General features: G+C 45.0%; 1 protein-coding gene across 1 annotated transcript; it reads left to right on the top strand.

Moving 5' to 3' along the window:
• The first annotated feature begins 15,544 nt into the window (after positions 1 to 15,544).
• LOC119845869 (putative olfactory receptor 52P1) lies at positions 15,545 to 16,471 on the top strand. The gene has a single exon (XM_038378777.1). The coding sequence runs from the start codon at positions 15,545 to 15,547 to the stop codon at positions 16,469 to 16,471; it is 927 nt and encodes a 308-aa protein (XP_038234705.1).
• The last annotated feature ends 4,855 nt before the right edge of the window (positions 16,472 to 21,326 follow it).

Here is a 21,326-nt window from a genome sequence, read left to right as displayed (position 1 = left end):
CACTTACAGTACTAAGTCCTTCTACTGCGCTCAGCTTGGCATAACCTAGATTGGTTGATATCTCATTTTTGCCATGGGTTTGTGGAGGCCTTGGACAGTTAGAGCAGCAATGGAGAATTTTGCCTATGGTTCCCTGGCCTCATACTCAAGAAAAGCAAGTTGAGCAGTTTTGGGTTGAAGTTGTCGAACATAAGGATTCGGCTGAGGACAAAGACTTTAGTGAATTTGGCTTGTTTGCTCTTTCATTACTGTTGCTACCTTTTAGCAACGCTTCAGTTTAATGATTGTTTTTTCATTTGAACTTGATAAAAACAAAACTGTGCAACAAGATACTAGAGGAACTTTTAGAAAATACTCCTATTAAGGTGTATATGCAATGACAAAAATCTGTTGTGAAGAGTTTGCACCAATGAAAGAAATGATTGCTCTGGTCATTGCTGATATATGTGAGTTGCAGAAGAAGCATTCTACTCCCAAAGAAGGCAGCGAGTATGAACAGAATATACCTTTTAGAGACTAACAGTAACAAACTAATTCAACTCAAAATATGGACATTGGCTTCCGTCATCGAATGCCATTAAAAACAAATAACATAATTATGTATTGTTTTTAGACTACCTATGTTTTCTGCTACTTTTTGGTTATATTTAATACCATCATTCTCTTTTTTTTATTTGAAACAGCTGACAACCCTCAATCGGGATACAAATACCAGGTGCTGGGGTTTTGATTTTGAATTTGATTGTCATCTCACAGCTTTGTTGCTAATGTGCACCAACTCCTGCAGGAGCTAGTAGCTTTTCTTTTAAAAAAATCAAGTTTGTACTAGATATCTAATGAAATCTTCCATTTCTTTCTTGATGTATAGGCCAATGTGTTAATTAAAAAGTACCCTTTGTTTCAAGAAATAGATTGAGCTACTATTGACTTAGTTTTTATGTCTCTTTGGGCTAATAATGCAGTAGAAATTTGACAATTATTCAAGCTGAGCTGGAGGCAGAGCAACCGCAGCCAGAAACAGAAGGGCCAGAGAAGGAGCCCAGAAGGCAGAACTGGGCTGGAGTCAGAGCTGCAGTGCTGAGGCAGAGCTGGGGATTTGCAGCTGGAGCAGACCAAACCTGAAAGCTGGGTCGGCAGAGACCAGCTGCGCCAACGGGGACAGAGAGCTGAGCTACAAATGGGAGCTGTAGTGACAGTGACAGGATAGATGCTGGCCATGCCACAAGTATCACAGCAGCCAAGCACAGTGAGAAGCTGGGGAGAGCAAGGTGGGGCCATGGGCAGAGGGCCCAGCAAAGGGAGACATCACCAGACAGGAAGTCCTTGAAGGATGGATTAAGAAGAGGGTATGTGAATCTGAAATTAGAGAAGATGTTAGGGAGAATGGTCCCGCCTCCGAGAGACTGAGGGCATGTGGCCACTGAGAGAGAAGATTCCTTACGTGCAGTATCATCACAGCTTAGAGCCAGGGCCTGGGAAAGAGGCCTGTGATGTATGAAGAACAAACTGGAAACGTTTATTACATCCCAGAGACGGCTGTTTGTGGTGTTTCCCATACCCACAGAGCGAAGTTCCTTGTTTCCCTGAACATTTCTCATTTTTTTATTTTGTTTAAATTGATATTTAATAAATTATATTTGGGTTGAACTTAGTGAAGTGATCAGTGGGTCAGGGAAACGTCCAGTGTGAAGAGAGTACCCTGGAGTGAGGACACTCTAGTCCCTGTCCTAAATCACTATGAGGAGAATGGGTCTTCAGCGTGCCATGAATCCTGGGCCCAGCTGCGTCATCAGTGATATCTTCATATAAATGATAAAAGCTGAAATGTGTAACTTTGGGGAGCACACTTTCTGTGTAAGGTGAATGTAACATCACTGCATGAGATGGCTTCCCAGAGGCTGGTATCATATAAAACCTTTTTCCTGTATTATTTTATTAATGGGTTAGAGCAGTAAACCTGACATTGTTTATTTGCCCTCTTGAACACATTTCATAACAAATCAAAGCTTGGTCAAGGAATTGACTACACAGTTGATTAACAACCAAAATGAATCTCTCCTTCCTCTCAGATTCAGTATTTAGACATAATGAAGGCACACACTGAAATAGGTCTCCTGAATAAAAGGGCCAATGAAGTTTACAAGCCTTCAGCATTAAAAGAAAAGGAGTACTTGTGGCACCTTAGAGACTAGCAAATTTATTTGAGCATAAGCTTTCGTGAGCTACAGCTCATTTCATCAGATGCATTCAGTTTTTAAGAAATTAATGGACATTTTAGTTTTGTTTTTTCTCATTGTGCTCCAAAGAAAGTTTCTGGAAATGGGAAATGCTGTTTCAAAACTGCTACAACGCAGAGACACAGACCTATACAAAGTAGCAGTATTATTTCCCACAGCCACTGAACTTTTAGCTATGTTTGAAAATGAGGTCCAAGAAGCCAAACATTCAGCAATAAATGATCAGGCAAATGGGGCAGAGAAATCATGTCTGAAGAGCTGTGCTTAAGGAAAGCAAAAATACAGGGGAACAGCTCATTTTGTGGCAGAGCAGGGTGGAGAGCAAACCTGCTACTGCCAGCTGCAGGGGAGATGAGCTGTGAGAAGGCAGAATATCTCCCTGAATAGCTATTTCACTAGGAGGATGGTGACTACCACAGATCTGTGGCACAGTGGTATATCACCCATGGCACAGTCTACATGCCAGCCCTCCCTCCATGCCCATGTACAGCGCTGAACTGGGAGTGATCTGTCTTGTCACCCCACTTAAAATAAGACGCCCCTAGAGATACTGAAGGAGAGCACACAGTCCGTTAAGCTTGCCAGCCCAGTAAAGAGACGGGCAGCGGGGGGAGGGATTAGTTGGGTCATGCTGATTGTTCTGGGAACGAAATGAATAAGGTAGGTTCCCACCATTAAATCATTAAATCATTCAGGGTTTTGTACTTGTTCTGGGCGGGGAGCCGCTGTGCACAGAGGAATTGGCTGGTTCTTTGCTTTTCCATGTTCTCTGCCGGGTCAGGCTGAAGTGGAGGTTATTATTAATTATTATTATTATTATTTTGCCCACACTTTGATCTCCTGGGGCAGAATGAAAAAAACAATCACTGCCATCCTGGGCCCTTCTTAGACTGAGTCGCAGGTAAATCATTGCCATATAAGGAAAAGTCGTCCCACAATTCCAAGCGAGGAAAGCTGCCAAGAGGAGATTGGCTCAGAATCAACCCCACACATCTGTGTCTGGCAGAAGTCTCTCGATAACCATTTCTGTGAAGGAAGGGCAAAATCTCAAATGAAGAAAAAGGGACACGCAAACATCACTAGACTCTATCCCACTTGGAGTTTGAGCTTCTTCTTTCATATGGCCTAGGTAGGTAGCAATGACTACAAATTTATATCTGGATTTCATAGGCAGCACATTGCCACAGCAGCGTGAGGCTGGATTAGGTGAGATCTCAGACTGAACTTTTCCCCACATTCGGTCAGTCCCCTCACAAGGTCTAGACATCAGAGAATCCAGAGAGAAGAGTCCTAGGGGAGCATGAGAAGTAACTGTGAGTCCTGCACTTGGAGGTGAAGGGACCTGGGTGAGCTGTGTTTGGTCTGATTGTGTCATTTAGGGCCGTGTGGTCTCTCAGAGCAGGTGTGTGAAGTGAAGTGAATGGGGTTAAACTGTCCTCGCTAGAATCGACCTTGGAGCTGCTGATCTTCTACTTTGACTTGGAAGCTGCCAATAGTTGAGACCTCCTCTTCCAGGCCTTACTGCCCCACCCCCATCTCCCTGCCCTGGCGGCAGAGGGCCCCTCGCCAAATGTTGGTCCTAACTGGTGTCAGTCTGTAACCTTCTGGACACTGGGTACCAGGACTGGGAGCACAACAATGCTCCTTTCACATCTGTGGCCCCATTATAGAGTAAGAAAACTCTGTCCTTTGACCTTTTGCAGAGACCCATAGCTAGTGAGACAGTGCAGCCGTGCCATGCACAGAGTTAATAGACAATGGTTATGATTAGTAGGTGCTTACCATTGTTTATGGGTTGGAAAATGAGAAAACGTTGCCTACAAATGGGTTTATTTTGAAATTTGTATATGCACAAGGGGTTGTTTGCCTCGGAGTGTAGAGGGTAGGACAGAGAAGTGAGTTGGTTTGTTATTCAGACACTGAATGACAGCAAACAAGCGACCCCTAGCCTTTTGATCTGGAGGGCCCCCAGTAGCAAGAACAGAGCTGGGATTAAGGTAAATCGTATAGAGCAGGTTTTTACTATTGTGTATGTATGCTACAGTATCACTCAGTAAATGATGTCTGTTTTATGGAGCGGGTCTCCTAGTCTCTTAACCAAAACCCCTTGGTGCAGAACTCCACCCTTACCAGAAGGGTAACACCATGAAGTCACAGACCTCATCAAACTTTCCCTGGCACTGGCCAAAACAGCCATTAATCAATCCAGGGGGATGACAGTCCACAAGGAAAAAGAAAAGGAGTACTTGTGGCACCTTAGAGACTAACAAATTTATTAGAGCATAAGCTTTCGTGAGCTACAGCTCACTTCATCGGATGCATTTGGTGGAAAAAACAGAGGAGAGATTTATATACACACACACAGAGAACATGAAACAATGGGTTTATCATACACACTGTAAGGAGAGTGATCACTTAAGATAAGCCATCACCAGCAGCAGGGGGAGGGGAAAGGGAGGAAAACCTTTCATGGTGACAAGCAAGGTAGGCTAATTCCAGCAGTTAACAAGAATATCAGAGGAACAGTGGGGGGTGGGGTGGGAGGGAGAAATACCATGGGGAAATAGTTTTACTTTGTGTAATGACTCATCCATTCCCAGTCTCTATTCAAGCCTAAGTTAATTGTATCCAGTTTGCAAATTAATTCCAATTCAGCAGTCTCTCGTTGGAGTCTGTTTTTGAAGCTTTTCTGTTGAAGTATAGCCACTCTTAGGTCTGTAATCGAGTGACCAGAGAGATTGAAGTGTTCTCCAACCGGTTTTTGAATGTTATAATTCTTGACGTCTGATTTGTGTCCATTCATTCTTTTATGTAGAGACTGTCCAGTTTGGCCAATGTACATGGCAGAGGGGCATTGCTGGCACATGATGGCATATATCACATTGGTAGATGCGCAGGTGAACGAGCCTCTGATAGTGTGGCTGATGTGATTAGGCCCTATGATGGTATCCCCTGAATAGATATGTGGACAGAGTTGGCAACGGGCTTCGTTGCAAGGATAGGTTCCTGGGTTAGTGGTTCTGTTGGGTGGTGTGTGGTTGCTGGTGAGTATTTGCTTCAGATTGGGGGGCTGTCTGTAAGCAAGGACTGGTCTGTCTCCCAAGATCTGTGAGAGCGATGGGTCGTCCTTCAGGATAGGTTGTAGATCCTCGATGATGCATTGGAGAGGTTTTAGTTGGGGGCTGAAGGTGATGGCTAGTGGCGTTCTGTTGTTTTCTTTGTTGGGCCTGTCCTGTAGTAGGTGACTTCTGGGTATTCTTCTGGCTCTGTCAATCTGTTTCTTCACTTCAGCAGATGGGTATTGTAGTTGTAGGAATGCATGATAGAGATCTTGTAGGTGTTTGTCTCTGTCTGAGGGGTTGGAGCAAATGCGGTTATATCGTAGCGCTTGGCTGTAGACAATGGATCGAGTGGTATGATCTGGATGAAAGCTAGAGGCATGTAGGTAGGAATAGCGGTCAGTAGGTTTCCGATATAGGGTGGTGTTTATGTGACCATCGCTTATTAGCACCGTAGTGTCCAGGAAGTGGATCTCTTGTGTGGACTGGTCCAGGCTGAGGTTGATGGTGGGATGGAAATTGTTGAAATCATGGTGGAATTCCTCAAGAGCTTCTTTTCCATGGGTCCAGATGATGAAGATGTCATCAGTGTAGCGCAAGTAGAGTAGGGGCATTAGGGGATGAGAGCTGAGGAAGCGTTGTTCTAAGTCAGCCATAACACCACTGACTTCCTGAGGAAACTACCCATCGACGACCCATCACTCTCACAGATCTTGGGAGACAGATCAGTCCTTGCTTACAGACAGCCCCCCAATCTGAAGCAAATACTCACCAGCAACCACACACCACACAACAGAACCACTAACCCAGGAACCTATCCTTGCAACAAAGCCCGTTGCCAACTCTGTCCACAGATCTATTCAGGGGACACCATCATAGGGCCTAATCACATCAGCCACACTATCAGAGGCTCGTTCACCTGCGCATCTACCAATGTGATATATGCCATCATGTGCCAGCAATGCCCCTCTGCCATGTACATTGGCCAAACTGGACAGTCTCTACGTAAAAGAATGAATGGACACAAATCAGACATCAAGAATTATAACATTAAAAAACCAGTTGGAGAACACTTCAATCTCTCTGGTCACTTGATCACAGACCTAAGAGTGGCTATACTTCAACAAAAAAGCTTCAGAAACAGACTCCAACGAGAGACTGCTGAATTGGAATTAATTTGCAAACTGGATACAATTAACCTCGGCTTGAATAGAGACTGGGAATGGATGAGTCATTACACAAAGTAAAACTATTCCCCATGGTATTTCTCCCTCCCCCCCCCCCCCACTGTTCCTCTGATATTCTTGTTAACTGCTGGAATTAGCCTACCTTGCTTGTCACCATGAAAGGTTTTCCTCCTTTCCCTCCCCTGCTGCTGGTGATGGCTTATCTTAAGTGATCACTCTCCTTACAGTGTGTATGATAAACCCATTGTTTCATGTTCTCTGTGTGTGTGTATATAAATCTCTCCTCTGTTTTTTCCACCAAATGCATCCGATGAAGTGAGCTGTAGCTCACGAAAGCTTATGCTCTAATAAATTTGTTAGTCTCTAAGGTGCCACAAGTACTCCTTTTCTTTTTGCGAATACAGACTAACATGGCTGCTACTCTGAAACCAGTCCACAAGGAGGTTCCCTGTGACTGAGAAGGTCTGTTTCTGTTCCTTAGCTATCTTACACACCTGGGCAGCATTCCTCTGGACATCCTCGCTGACTCCCTGAAATCCATTTCTGGTACAGCTGGCATGGTCCAGGAGTGGCCCCATCTTGTTCCCAAGCTTAAACCTTTCACGCACGTGCCTGTTTCTGTTTATCCCTGTTATGTTCCAAATAGTCGATTCCCAGACCTGGGCCCTTAACACCTGGAGGGCTCTGCCTACTGTACTAGGATTTCAAATGGCCCAGACAATCCCCTTGTCAGGGTTCCTTCCCCTCCCCATTGGTTCCTTTGGTCAGGTACCAACCAGGTTACTTGAGCTTCTTAACCCCTTACAGGTAAGGAGGAATTTAGGCTACCCCTATGGTTTCATGGATGTAGTGGTTCCCTTATTGACTCTGCCCAACTTGATACAAAAAGCCTCTGAAAATGTGAAGCCACGGAGCAGACTGATGTGTGACAAGGCCTGGAAATGTGGCTACTAACAGTCTTCACAGCAGGTACACTTGAAGACTTCAGAGATTTGCATGTGAGAGAGCAATCCACACACAGCGTTCTGCAATCAAACAACAGAGGCACAAACCATGGCACCAAGGGCTGCTAAACGGTACCATGGCCACCAAGATGGGGTCAGTGTTCCCTGTAAGCTGCGTGCCGGCACAAGAGTCCACCAAGGGCCACACCCTTGATTATCAGTGATGGCGACTTGTGTTTACCTTCATAGATTCAGTCAGAGAAAGGGAGAAGGTGAAGGGAAAACCCTCTAATACCTGGTGTCTGCTGTTTGTACTTGGGTGGCTCAGGTAAGCCCCCAGGTAACTCAGTTTGGGTGTGTGGCGCCATCTGCTGTCATGCTGGCTGATAACAGGGCCTGGAGATGCTGAATCGCCAGCAAGCAGTGTGGTTAGAAGGGTGCAACAGTTTCCAGGACTCCCAGAGTGAAACCTGGGGTAAGAACTCATCACAGTCATACCCTCCGGAGCCCAGATTAGGTCCCCAGGCACCTGTGACACAAGCATGGGAAAGGGACTGTATCCAGTCCAAAAGATCCAGATATAGGAGTTGTTTGATTCTTTTATCCCTGTGTTCTCACCCCAGCAGGGCATAACAATGTAAAACATCACAGTGAGTGGAGAAGTCCCATTGTACTAGTTCTCACACAGGATAGCACAACCTCTTTTCTGCATCAATTTCTGAAATATCAACAGAATATTGAAATGTTATGATTACCTGATGCAGAGAGGAGATGGAATATTAGAACATTTTGAGCTTCCAGCTATATAGCCATTTTAGACCTCACAAAGGGATACTGGCAAATAGCTTTAATACCAGAATTCTGGAAGAAGAAGAAGAAGAAGAAGAAGAAGAAGAAGAAGAAGAAGAAGAAGAAGAAGAAGAAGAAAGCCTTTTCCATACCTAACATCTTACATAAATTAAGGATCACTTAATTTGGCCTTCACAGAGTGGCATTGACTTTGCAGAGGCTAATGCACTGTATATTACATCTGCATCGGCAGAATGCAGCAGTACACTGCTACGATCAATTGAAAATGGTTTTTGGTTGTGTATCTTGTGCCAGTATACCCACACGTAGTGCAGACAGCAGTACTTTACACAGAGAAAAAACACACATTGTCAATTGCTAGGCTGAACCACAGTGTGCAAGACTCAGTTTGGCCTGACAATCTTGAGCCCCTGGTATCAGCAAATAATTTCTTCACTCCCGTGGGAGACTCTTAAGCTGTAGTTCTCCAGGGTCTGTTTTCTGCTTATCCCACTGCTCACAGAGCCAAGGGAATTGTCCGGGAGTTCTGGAGAATCTGAGAGACTGCAGGGAGTGTACAGGAGATTCATAAAGGTCACTTCCCAGCATGGTGAGTTTCTGACATGTGAGAGTCATACCTTGATTCTTAGGGCTCTGCCTTCCTGTCACCGTAAAGAGATTTCTTCTCTCTGCTGAGATGGATTTCGGTGAGTTGCCTGTTTGTGCACTGAAGTTAGTGGCAAGGGCTCAAGAAGGATTCCAGGGTAAAAGTCAAGCACTTGAAATGTTTAGTATTATCAGAAATACCAAGACATTTTCCTGGTAAAATTGAAACTACAAATGTACTAGAAATAGTTTAGCCAAATATTTGTTATTTAAGATCAATTCCTTTTCTCTTACTGTGTCCTCCTAACTGTCTCAATAGCTCCCTTTTTTGGGCAGGGTGGTTTTTCCTCTGGATCCCTAAATTTTTCCAATTCAGCGAATTCACTGCCCTATTAGGATGTGCAGGCAAAGCATCTGCAGTGGGTACCTGTGTTACCAAAGGATTCACAACAAGAATGGGTGGTACTCTGGCCAGATTCTACTCGCACATTCTGCCTTCGGTGTGTCACTCCGGATTGAAACTGACCTCCTTGAGAGCAAAATCAGGGCCCACGTGTTTTGGAACCTCCATCTTTCATATCTTCTGAACACCATGGTTTACTTCAGATTCTTTCACTAACAGAAACATGCTCTCTGTAGCAGGACCCGAACCCATGATTATTGCAGCTTGTAGCTGAAAGTTAAAAACTTAGGGTGAATCTGGTCCCATTGAGATCAATAGCAAAGCTCTGAAAACAGCCAGGAGTTCACCCTAAATCCACATGTAGGGTCAGAAATAAATAGCCTGATTTACACTGGCCGTGAGCCTCCAGTGACTTCAACTGGAGTTGTCCTGTGACCTCTAAGGATGGGTGAGCTTGTTTGAACCAAAATGAACTGACAGGGGAGTTGGTGAAATCTCAATCTCACTGTCTTAGTGATTCAGAACTGTTAGGATAATAATTTTTTTCTAGAAAGGAGAGGTGTCTGTTCTCTCTGTCCCCTGGCATGTTGGGTTCTGGAGTGGCTGAGAAGCACTAAAAGGCAATAAAAATAAAAGCATATTTCTGGCATAGAGGACACCACGCAGGGTTGGAAATCTGAGCCGGGGAGGTCCAGGAATACACAGTGTGTGTATGTGGGGGGGGCAAGGGGCATCTTGTATCCAGATCACAGTGGCACAGAGTGCTGAAACTGAGCGAAATATGGAGTGGACATCCTGCCTAATGGTCAGACCAAAGAGGCATAACGAGACCTCCTGGGGGGGGTGAGGGGGGTGTCTCAGACTGGAATGGAATGTGGACCACACTGTAGCAGATTGTCTCTGACACCATCCGCCATCCCTCCTCCCATGAGCAACCCCACTACAGACTCTTGACAACATCAGCAATTGCCAACATGGAAAAGCAGCCTCAGAAAGGGGTGTCTGGGTTTCTAACCGGCTGCAATATGTTAAAGCTTTGTGTCATTTTGAGGAAGAGTTACTGATGCTGGCTACTTTCAATCTCCACGTCCTCTCTCCCTCCCGCCGGGTCTGTCCCTCTCGCCTTCCAGCACAGGCTGAGCTGCTGCTGGGGTTCCCTTTGCCCCCAGAAAAGCAGTTCAGGCTGATCCCCCCTTTTCCCTGGTGCAGGCAAACACTGAGTGTCACTTGGTCTGAGGAGGGATTTCTGTGAGTTATTGCTGTGGGGTCTGGCACCTGAGTGAGGGGTATCGCTGTGTGGCAAGGATGGAAGTTGTGCAGGGGGGGACCTGCCCTGGCAAGCCACAGAACTGCAGACGGGGTGTCACAACCTTTACTCAGTTCTCAATCCTACGGTTGTTATGTAACTTCAGGCATTTCGCCAGTGGAAAGAACCATTGATCTTTATGTGACACTGCACCCCATATTCTTTATAGTGATATTGTGATGTGATCTTAGGGTCTGTGGGTGTTCCACTTTTGGTCAAGGTTGGGGAGGACCTAATTAGGCAAATGAGACATAAGGGAAAACAATAGGATTTAGGAAAAACTTATCTCTCACCTGTTGAGCCTTTCTGAGTATTCTCCAGGCAGCCTATAAGTAAGGATAAGATTTAGTCACAGGCATTTTTTGAATAGAATCATGGACAGGTCACAGGCAATAAATGAATATTCACAGCCCTGTGACCAGTCAATGAATTGTACAACATACCCCTGACTACATTTTTGGTGTTCTGGAGGAGTCTGGTGCACAGCTGCTGCTCTGGAGGGAGGCTCTGGGGCACCCACTGGTGCTGGGGCAGTCCAGGGTAGCTGCTTGTTCTGGGTGGGGCCTCCAAGGAGTCCTCTGGTGTTGAGAGGGGGCTTCCAGGGTGCCCACTGGTGCTCAGGGGGGGATGGCAAATGCTAGAGGGGGGGTCATCCCAGAAGTGCCGCAATGCTGCTGGCAGGGAGGCAACACTGCCAGTTCGGGGCCACTGCACTGCTGCGAGTGGGGGTTGTCTGGGACTGCCGTGCTGCAACCTGGTAGGGGGTGGCTCAGCCAGCCTGTGACCGCCACACTGCTGCTAGCGTGGGGGAGTCCGGGACTATCATTTCTGCTGGCGGCCAGCGGCCCAGAACCGCCACTGTTGCAGGGCAGGAAGTGGTGCCGTTGGCACAAGGTCCACCGTGCTTCTCAGGTGGACCTTGGTCAGTCACCCTGCCACCCGCAGAAGTCACGGAGGTACCAAAAATCATGGAATCTGTTATTACTGTGACCTCCGTGACAAACTTGTAGCCTTACCTAAAAGTCATGGATGCTATGACTCTACAATGGCATGTGAACAGCCTACATAACTCTGGACACAATCTTGAGGGTCTGTACTTTTCCCACAAACTGGTCTGGGAATCAAGTCTTGAAACAAAGGGTTCTCGCCATACACTAAAGCTATATAAGGCAGGGAGTGACATCATCAGTGGTTCTTCATTCCCCACAGAAGAAGATTCCTGGGAACAACTGAGGAAAAAAGAGTGAACTGGAAGAAGTTCTGGACCCAGACTAAAAAGATTTCTAGCCTGTGTATGGAAACCTGGGAAACCCAAGCTGTAAAGCAAATACAGCTTGTGCCTTGAGTTTGTTTTAGACTGCTTGTTTCATCAGTCAGGGTAAGAAACTGCTAAATCATAGTCAATCTAAATAGTATGCTAAGCTTAGAATCATAGAATCATAGAATATCCGGGTTAGAAGGGAGCTCAGGAAGTCATCTAGTCCAACCCCCTGCTCAAAGCAGAACCAATCCCCAACTAAATCATCCCAGCCTGGGGTTTTTCAAGCCTGACCTTAAAAACCTCTAAGGAAGGAGATTCCACCACCTTCCTAGATATCCCATTCCAGTGCTTCACCACCCTCCTAGTAAAAAAGTTTTTCCTAATATCTAACCTAAAAACCTCCCCCACTGCAACTTGAGACCATTACTCCTCATTCTGTCATCTGGTACCACTGAGAACAGTCTAGATCCATCCACTTTGGAACCCCCTTTCAGGAAGTTGAAAGCAGCAATCAAATCCCCCCTCATTCTTCTCTTCCACAGACCAAACAATCCCAATTCCCTCAGCCTCTCCCTAAAAGTCATGTGCTCCAACCTCCTAATAATTTTTGTTGCTGGATGTTTTCCAATTTTTCCACATCCTTCTTGTAGTGTGGGGCCCAAAACTGGACACAGTACTCAGATGAGGCCTTATCAATGTCAAATAGAGGGGAATGATCAAGTCCCTCTATCTGCTGGCAATGATCCCTACTTATACATCCCAAAATGCCATTGGCCTTCTTGGCAACAACAGCACACTGTTGACTCATATCCAGCTTCTCATCCACTATAACCCCTAGGTCCTTTTCTGCAGAACTGCTGCTAGCCATTCAGCCATTTGTTTATTTTCTAAGTAATCTGCTTTGATCTGGTTGCTATCCCTTATAATCACTTTAAATCTATCTGTTGTAGTTAATAAACTTGTTTTTATGTTTTAATCTAAACCCGGTATGCCTTGAAGTGAAGTGTCTGGGGGTGGAGGTGGGGGAATCTCAGCTTGGTTACCACAAGTGTGTATTGTCTTCCCCACATTCAGGGAGGGCAAACAGGGTAACTAATTCATACTGGTCGGTGTTTGGACTATGGTAGGATGGTACAGCTCTGGGATCCTAGGCTAGGGAGTTGGTGTTTATTTTGGCTTTAGTCTCTACATTGCTGGTTCATGCAGTGGCTGGTCAGGGAGCCTGGGTTTGTCCTTTCCTGTGTGATTGCTGGTGAAGGTGTAGGACCTGGACTGAGTCTGCAGTGGGTCACAACAGCACACTGAGACAAGGATCCAAGGCTGGTGAGTCAAAGGGATCAGTGTCACCCAGTTCCAGTTGCTCCTCAACTGCTTCAATCTCCCATCGTACTATGACGCCCTCTCTGTACTCTACTTTCCCATCCCAGGCTTCCCTGTCCCCAAAATATTCTGGTCACCAGTGTCTTCTCCATGCTACCCTGTCATCCCTGGCCCGCAATAACTCTGAGCTGCCTCACACTCCCCACAACTCTTCTTCTGCAGAGGGTGAATTGCCTCACATCACACCTGCTCCCTTGGCTGGGGGGTCATCAGTGACTGTGTCTCAACTGGGAGGAATATGACAGAGAAGTGGGAAATTCCCAAGCAGGCACCTGTGCGACTTCTCTTGTTACGCCCATACATACCGTGTGATATTTCAACTACAGCTACACAGGAACAACTTGTAAGCTGAGAAGTATGCACACTGCATAATGAGAGCAGGGAACTCTGGGACATACCTGAAACAGTGGGCCCCTGGGACACGGATATTAAACTCAGGATGTTCTGGGACCATTAGTTAGCCAGCTTTGTTAGTCAGTGGTGACAGTTGTACATTCATTCCCCAGTGCAGAGATTTTATGGGTCAAGTCATTATTTTTTTCATCTAAAACATTCATCCATGCAGTGCCTGATGGGACCCATCAGACTTGTGAACTACACACTTAGTGTAACATTTCCAAGGCGTCACAGTCAAATGAGAATTTCTCCACATATGGCTAAATTCAACATCTTCATGAATAGAAAAAATGCCTTCAGTAAGCTCAGGCATGAACTTGCAGGGAAAACGCCTATATCTGACTCCTGACAGGACCGGTAGATTCCAAGGCCAGAAGGGATCATAGTGATCATCTAGTCTGTATAACACAGGGTTGTATAACACAGGCCTCAGAATTTCACCAAAATAATTCCTAGAGCAGATCTTTTAGACAAACTTCCAACCTTGATTTAAAAATTCTCAATGACAAAGAATCCACCAAAACCCTTGGTAAATTGTTCCAATGCATAATTATTCTTACCATTTAAAAATGTATGACTTATTTTCAGACAGAATTTCTATAACTTCAACTTCCAGCTGTTGGAACTTGTTACACCTCTGTATGCTAGCTTGAAAAGGCTATTATTAAATATTGGTTTCTTGTGTAGGTACTTACAGACCATTATCAAGTCACCCCTTAACCATCTTTGTTACACTGCACAGATTGAGGTCTTTGCATCTATCACTGTAGGGCAGTTTTTCTGCTCTTTTATTAAATCTTGTGATTCTTCTCTGAAGCTCTTCAGTGTATCAACATCCATCTTTAACCTTGGGCACCCGAACTGGAGACAGGATTCCAGCATCTTCCCTCCGATAGTGACAGTCCATGGTGCTACAGTACAAGGTGTAAGACACCCAGCAGTGGGTTGATTCAGGGGGATGACCTGACCATCATGAGGGTGTCACCCTATTGCCTAACAGCTAGAGATTGGCTTGTGCCCTTCAACACATGGGCATATACACTTTCCAAAATATATATTATGCTGTAACTATTGTAACTGGATAGTGTCACTATCCATGTAAATGTTCAAACTCTTCCTGATTTCTGCTTAGCTCATGGCTTCAAATACTTCTTGTGACAATGAGTTCCTCAGTTTGATTAGACATCAAGTGAAGAAAGCATTTTTAATCTGTTTTGAATTTGCCATGTTTCAATTTTCTTGAATGTCATCTTGACCTTATGTTAGAGAGTAGATTGAGCATGTATACTCCCTCTTTCCTTCCAGTCAGTAATTTACAGACTTTTTTCATATCCCTTCTTATTTATCTCCTTAGTAAAGTAACGATCCGAATCTTTTCAACCTCTTTCCTTGATCATTCCCTGAACCCCTGTAGTTCTGAAATATCCTGTGTGACAAGGGTGCCCAGTACTACACAGAGGAGTCAAGGGAGGGTGAAACATTGGCTGACTGATCTCATGGCATTGTATTTTCTGTATGATTTCCCATCCTACACCTCCTGGGTTACAATGTTTTGCTTGGTTTCTGTCCCTGCTTGCACTGTGAGCAGAGTTTCACTGAGATGTGTGCCATGATGCCCAGATCCCTGTCCTGAGTTCATACAGTTAAATTTCAACCTTGTTAGGTGTTTGAGGAGTTCCAGCCATACCCTCCAATGGGCATAAATGTTGCAGTTCTTGACATTGAAGGTTATGAGCCTTTCACCTGGCTTGGTTAGCTACCACTGAGAACTTCTCTGGACTTGACTCTGACCTAAATAATTTGGTGCCATCTGCAAATGTTGCCACCTCACTGCTCACCCCCTTTCTACATTGTTAATAGCTATAATATATTTACCACACTATTTGCTATAAAGTGTGTAACCCCGCTCACTGTGCTTCTGTCCCTTCACAGGAAGCTTGAGCATTTCTGAGACTGATCAACGCATCAACCATCTCATGGCAGATTTTAACCTCACCTCATCTGACCTTTCAACATTCATCCTAATGGGCATCCCTGGCCTAGAAGTTGCTCACATTTGGATTTCCATTCCTTTCTCTATGCTCTATGTAATCAGCCTGTTGGGAAATTCCATGGTTCTCTTTGTTGTAGGTAAAGAGCAGACCCTGCACAAGCCGATGTACCTGCTACTTTGCATGCTGGCGCTCACAGACATCGCCATGTCTACTTCCGTCATACCGATGACACTGTGTATATTTTGGTTCAATTTGAAAGGCATTACTGTGGGTGGCTGTCTCACCCAGATGTTCTTTCTTCACATGGTTTCTATTATGCAGTCAGCTGTCCTCGTGACAATGGCCTTCGATCGCTATGTCGCCATATGTAACCCTCTGAGATATGCCACCATCCTCACCAATCTTCGAATAGTTAAGCTAGGGCTTGTGGGTTTGATAAGAGCTGTTCTCTTAATTCTGCCCCTTCCCCTGCTTCTCAGTAGGCAGCCATTCTGTGCTAACCACATTATCCCCCACACGTACTGTGAGCATATAGCTGTGGTGAAGATGTCATGTGGGGACACCACTGTGAACAGGACATACAGCTTGGTGACGGCATTTGTAGTCACTGGTTTAGATCTGACACTGGTTGCCCTGTCCTACAGTCTGATCATCAGGGCCGTCCTCAGAATCTCCTCCAAAAAAGCCCTCAACACCTGCACAGCCCATATCTGTGTGATAATGACGTCTTTTACTCTCTTCTTTTTCTCTACTCTGACACACCGGTTTGGTAAGCACATCACTGTCCAAGTTCACATCATTTTGGCCAACCTCTTGTTCCTCATCCCCCCCATACTCAACCCGATCATTTATGGGGTCAAAACCAAAGAGCTTCATGACAAATTGGTCAAATACACCTGCAGAAGGTGATCTCTTAGGGCCACTGACTTTAATCCTCTGTGACAAGAGTGGGAAAGCATTTTACCTTATTAATCAAGGGTGCTTTGTCCAAGTTTGACTGAGCTCAACCTTGTACAAGTTCAGAGTCTGAAAAGTTCCTCACACCTAATATCTTATCACCATATCACCAAGCACTGCTCTCTCCGTTGCGTAGTTCCCTCTTTCTGACCATCACCTGATCTCTTTCAGCATCACCCATCAGTCCCCACCCCTATGTCACTTGGCCTTTTCATGACTTCCAGACTACCAGAAGATACTGCAACTTTTTTGAAGCAAGGGATTTTGCATTAGCCCTTTGTGAAAGAAAGAAACTACAATGCTAAACTTTTTTCTTTTTCATATCTGCCGTGATCTAGTGAGTAAAATTTATCTGATTTTGCTATGTTCAGTAATTCAGGAAGCCTGGAGAATAAACCAAATGTTTCAGTGGGAAAATGATAATACAGGAAAGCTTCTGCAGTAATTGAGAACATTCTCCTAGAGCTTGTTGGCGAGAGTTGTGAAACCATGTATTTTTGAGAATGGGACCGCTTTATTAAACGATTACCATAACCATTGAGTCAAAATAATCACCACATTGCACAGTTGCTTTCCAACTGGAACTTTCAAAACAGACACTAACTGTTCACATTGTCGAAGATGTCAAACTAAGTGTCGAGATTTCATGCTGGAGTTTTTGAAACAGATGAAACAGAGATTGCCACTACATGTCGAAGTGATTGAATCACTTGCAGTACTAAATCCTTCTATTGATTTCAATTTGGCACAACCTAGATTGGCTGATATCTCATTTTTGCGATGGGTTTGTGGAGACCTTAGATAGTTGAAGCAGCAATGGAGATTTTTGCCTATGATTTCAATCATAGAATCATAGAATCATAGAATATCAGGGTTGGAAGGGACCCCAGAAGGTCATCTAGTCCAACCCCCTGCTCAAAGCAGGATCAAGTCCCAGTTAAATCATCCTAGCCAGGGCTTTGTCAAGCCTGACCTTAAAAACCTCTAAGGAAGGAGATTCTACCACCTCCCTAGGTAACGCATTCCAGTGTTTCACCACCCTCTTAGTGAAAAAGTTTTTCCTAATATCCAATCTAAACCTCCCCCATTGCAACTTGAGACCATTACTCCTCGTTCTGTCATCTGCTACCATTGAGAACAGTCTAGAGCCATCCTCTTTGAAACCCCCTTTCAGGTAGTTGAAAGCAGCTATCAAATCCCCCCTCATTCTTCTCTTCTGCAGACTAAACAATCCCAGCTCCCTCAGCCTCTCCTCATAAGTCATGTGCTCTAGACCCCTAATCATTTTTGTTGCCCTTCGCTGTACTCTTTCCAATTTATCCACATCCTTCTTGTAGTGTGGGGCCCAAAACTGGACACAGTACTCCAGATGAGGCCTCACCAGTGTCGAATAGAGGGGAACGATCACGTCCCTCGATCTGCTCGCTATGCCCCTACTTATACATCCCAAAATGCCATTGGCCTTCTTGGCAACAAGGGCACACTGCTGACTCATATCCAGCTTCTCGTCCACTGTCACCCCTAGGTCCTTTTCCGCAGAACTGCTGCCGAGCCATTCGGTCCCTAGTCTGTAGCGGTGCATTGGATTCTTCCATCCTAAGTGCAGGACCCTGCACTTATCCTTATTGAACCTCATTAGATTTCTTTTGGCCCAATCCTCCAATTTGTCTAGGTCCTTCTGTATCCTATCCCTCCCCTCCAGCGTATCTACCACTCCTCCCAGTTTAGTATCATCCGCAAATTTGCTGAGAGTGCAATCCACACCATCCTCCAGATCATTTATGAAGATATTGAACAAAACGGGCCCCAGGACCGACCCCTGGGGCACTCCACTTGACACCGGCTGCCAACTAGACATGGAGCCATTGATCACTACCCGTTGAGCCCGACAATCTAGCCAGCTTTCTACCCACCTTATAGTGCATTCATCCGGCCCATACTTCCTTAACTTGCTGACAAGAATGCTGTGGGAGACCGTGTCAAAAGCTTTGCTAAAGTCAAGAAACAATACATCCACTGCTTTCCCTTCATCCACAGAACCAGTAATCTCATCATAAAAGGCGATTAGATTAGTCAGGCATGACCTTCCCTTGGTGAATCCATGCTGACTGTTCCTGATCACTTTCCTCTCCTCTAAGTGCTTCAGGATTGATTCTTTGAGGACCTGCTCCATGATTTTTCCAGGGACTGAGGTGAGGCTGACTGGCCTGTAGTTCCCAGGATCCTCCTTCTTCCCTTTTTTAAAGATGGGCACTACATTAGCCTTTTTCCAGTCATCCGGGACTTCCCCCGTTCGCCACGAGGTTTCAAAGATAATGGCCAAGGGCTCTGCAATCACAGCCGCCAATTCTTTCAGCACTCTCGGATGCAATTCGTCCGGCCCCATGGACTTGTGCACGTCCAGCTTTTCTAAATAGTCCCTAACCACCTCTATCTCTACAGAGGGCTGGCCATCTCTTCCCCATTTTGTGATGCCCAGCACAGCAGTCTGGGAGCTGACCTTGTTAGTGAAAACAGAGGCAAAAAAAGCATTGAGTACATTAGCTTTTTCCACATCCTCTGTCACTAGCTTGCCTCCCTCATTCAGTAAGGGGCCCACACTTTCCTTGGCTTTCTTCTTGTTGCCAACATACCTGAAGAAACCCTTCTTGTTACTCTTGACATCTCTTGCTAGCTGCAGCTCCAGGTGCGATTTGGCCCTCCTGATATCTTTCCTACATGCCCGAGCAATATTTTTATACTCTTCCCTGGTCATATGTCCAACCTTCCACTTCTTGTAAGCTTCTTTTTTATGTTTAAGATCCGCTAGGATTTCACCATTAAGCCAAGCTGGTCGCCTGCCATATTTACTATTCTTTCGACTCATCGGGATGGTTTGTCCCTGTAACCTCAACAGGGATTCCTTGAAATACAGCCAGCTCTCCTGGACTCCCTTCCCTTTCATGTTAGTCCCCCAGGGGATCCTGGCCATCTGTTCCCTGAGGGAGTCAAAGTCTGCTTTCCTGAAGTCCAGGGTCCGTATCCTGCTGCTTACCTTTCTTCCCTGCGTCAGGATCCTGAACTCAACCAACTCATGGTCACTGCCTCCCAGATTCCCATCCACTTTTGCTTCCCCCACTAATTCTACCCGGTTTGTGAGCAGCAGGTCAAGAAAAGCGCTCCCCCTAGTTGGCTCCCCTAGCACTTGCACCAGGAAATTGTCCCCTACGCTTTCCAAAAACTTCCTGGATTGTCTATGCACCGCTGTATTGCTCTCCCAGCAGATATCAGGGAAATTAAAGTCACCCATGAGAATCAGGGCATGCGATCTATTAGCTTCCGTGAGTTGCCGGAAGAAAGCCTCATGCTGGCCTCATGCTTAGGAAAACTAAGTTGAGCAGTTTGGGGTTGACGTTCTTAAACTCATGGATTCGGCTGAGGACAAAGACTTTAGTGAACTTGCCTTGTTTGCTATTTCATTGCTGTTGCTACCTTTTAGCAACACTGCAGTTGAATGAAATTACACAAGAAGATACTAGAGGAACTTTTAGAAAATATTCTTATTAAGAATGGGTCATTACACAAACTAAAAACTATTTCCCCATGCTAATTTTTCCCCATACTGTTACTCACACCTTCTTGTCATCTGGTTGAAATGGGCCGTCTTCATTATCATTACAAAAGTTTTTTTTTTTCCTGCTGATAATAGCCAACCTTAATTGATTTGTCTCATTAGAGTTGGTATGGCAACTCCCACCTTTTCATGTTCTCTTTATATATATATATATATATATATACACAGTGGCTAAAACCATATATATCTTTGTCTTTTCCATTCCATGCATTTGATGAAGTGGGTTTTAGCCCACAAAAGCTTATGCCCAAATAAATGTAAAAAGAAAAGGAGTACTTGTGGCACCTTAGAGACTAACAAATTTATTTGAGCATAAGCTTTCATGAGCTACAGCTCACTTCATCGGATTCATTCAGTGGAAAATACAGTGGGGAGATTTATATACATAGAGAACATGAAACAATGGGTGTTACCATACACTCTGTAAGGAGAGTGATCAGGTGGGCCATTTCTAACAGTGGACAAGAACAGCTGAGGAACAGCGGGGGGAGGAGGAAATAAACATGGGGAAATAGTTTTACTTTGTGTAATGACCCATCCGCTCCCAGTCTTTATTCAAGCCTAAGTTAATTGTATCCAGTTTGCAAATTAATTCCAATTCAACAGTCTCTCATTGGAGTCTGTTTTTGAAGTTTTTTTGTTGAAGAATTTCCACTTTTATGTCTGTAATCAAGTGACCAAAGAGACTGAAGTGTTCTCCGACTGGCTTTTGAATGTTATAATTCTTGACATCTGATTTGTCCATTTATTCTTTTACGTAGAGACTGTCCAGTTTGACCAATGTACATGGCAGAGGGGCATTGCTGGCACATGATGGCATATATCACATTGGTAGATGTGCAGGTGAACGAGCCTCTGATAGTGTGACTGATGTGATTAGGCCCTCTGATGGTGTCCCCTGAATAGATATGTGGACACAGTTGGCAAAGGGCTTTGTTGCAAGGATAGGCTCCTGGATTAGTGGTTCTGTTATGTGGTGTGTGGTTGCTGGTGAGTATTTGCTTCAGATTGGGGGGCTGTCTGTAAGCAAGGACTGGCCTGTCTCCCAAGATCTGTCTGTTATTTTCTTTGTTGGGCCTCTCCTGTATTAGGTAACTTATGGGCACTCTTCTGGCTCTGTCAATCTCTTTCTTCACTTCAGCAGGTGGGTATTGTAGTTGTAAAAATGCTTGATAGAGATCTTGTAGGTGTTTG

The sequence above is a fragment of the Dermochelys coriacea genome, chromosome 1 (genome assembly GCF_009764565.3).
Source record: "Dermochelys coriacea isolate rDerCor1 chromosome 1, rDerCor1.pri.v4, whole genome shotgun sequence".
Taxonomy (NCBI): domain Eukaryota; kingdom Metazoa; phylum Chordata; order Testudines; family Dermochelyidae; genus Dermochelys; species Dermochelys coriacea.
This window is presented reverse-complemented; position numbering and strand designations above follow the sequence as displayed.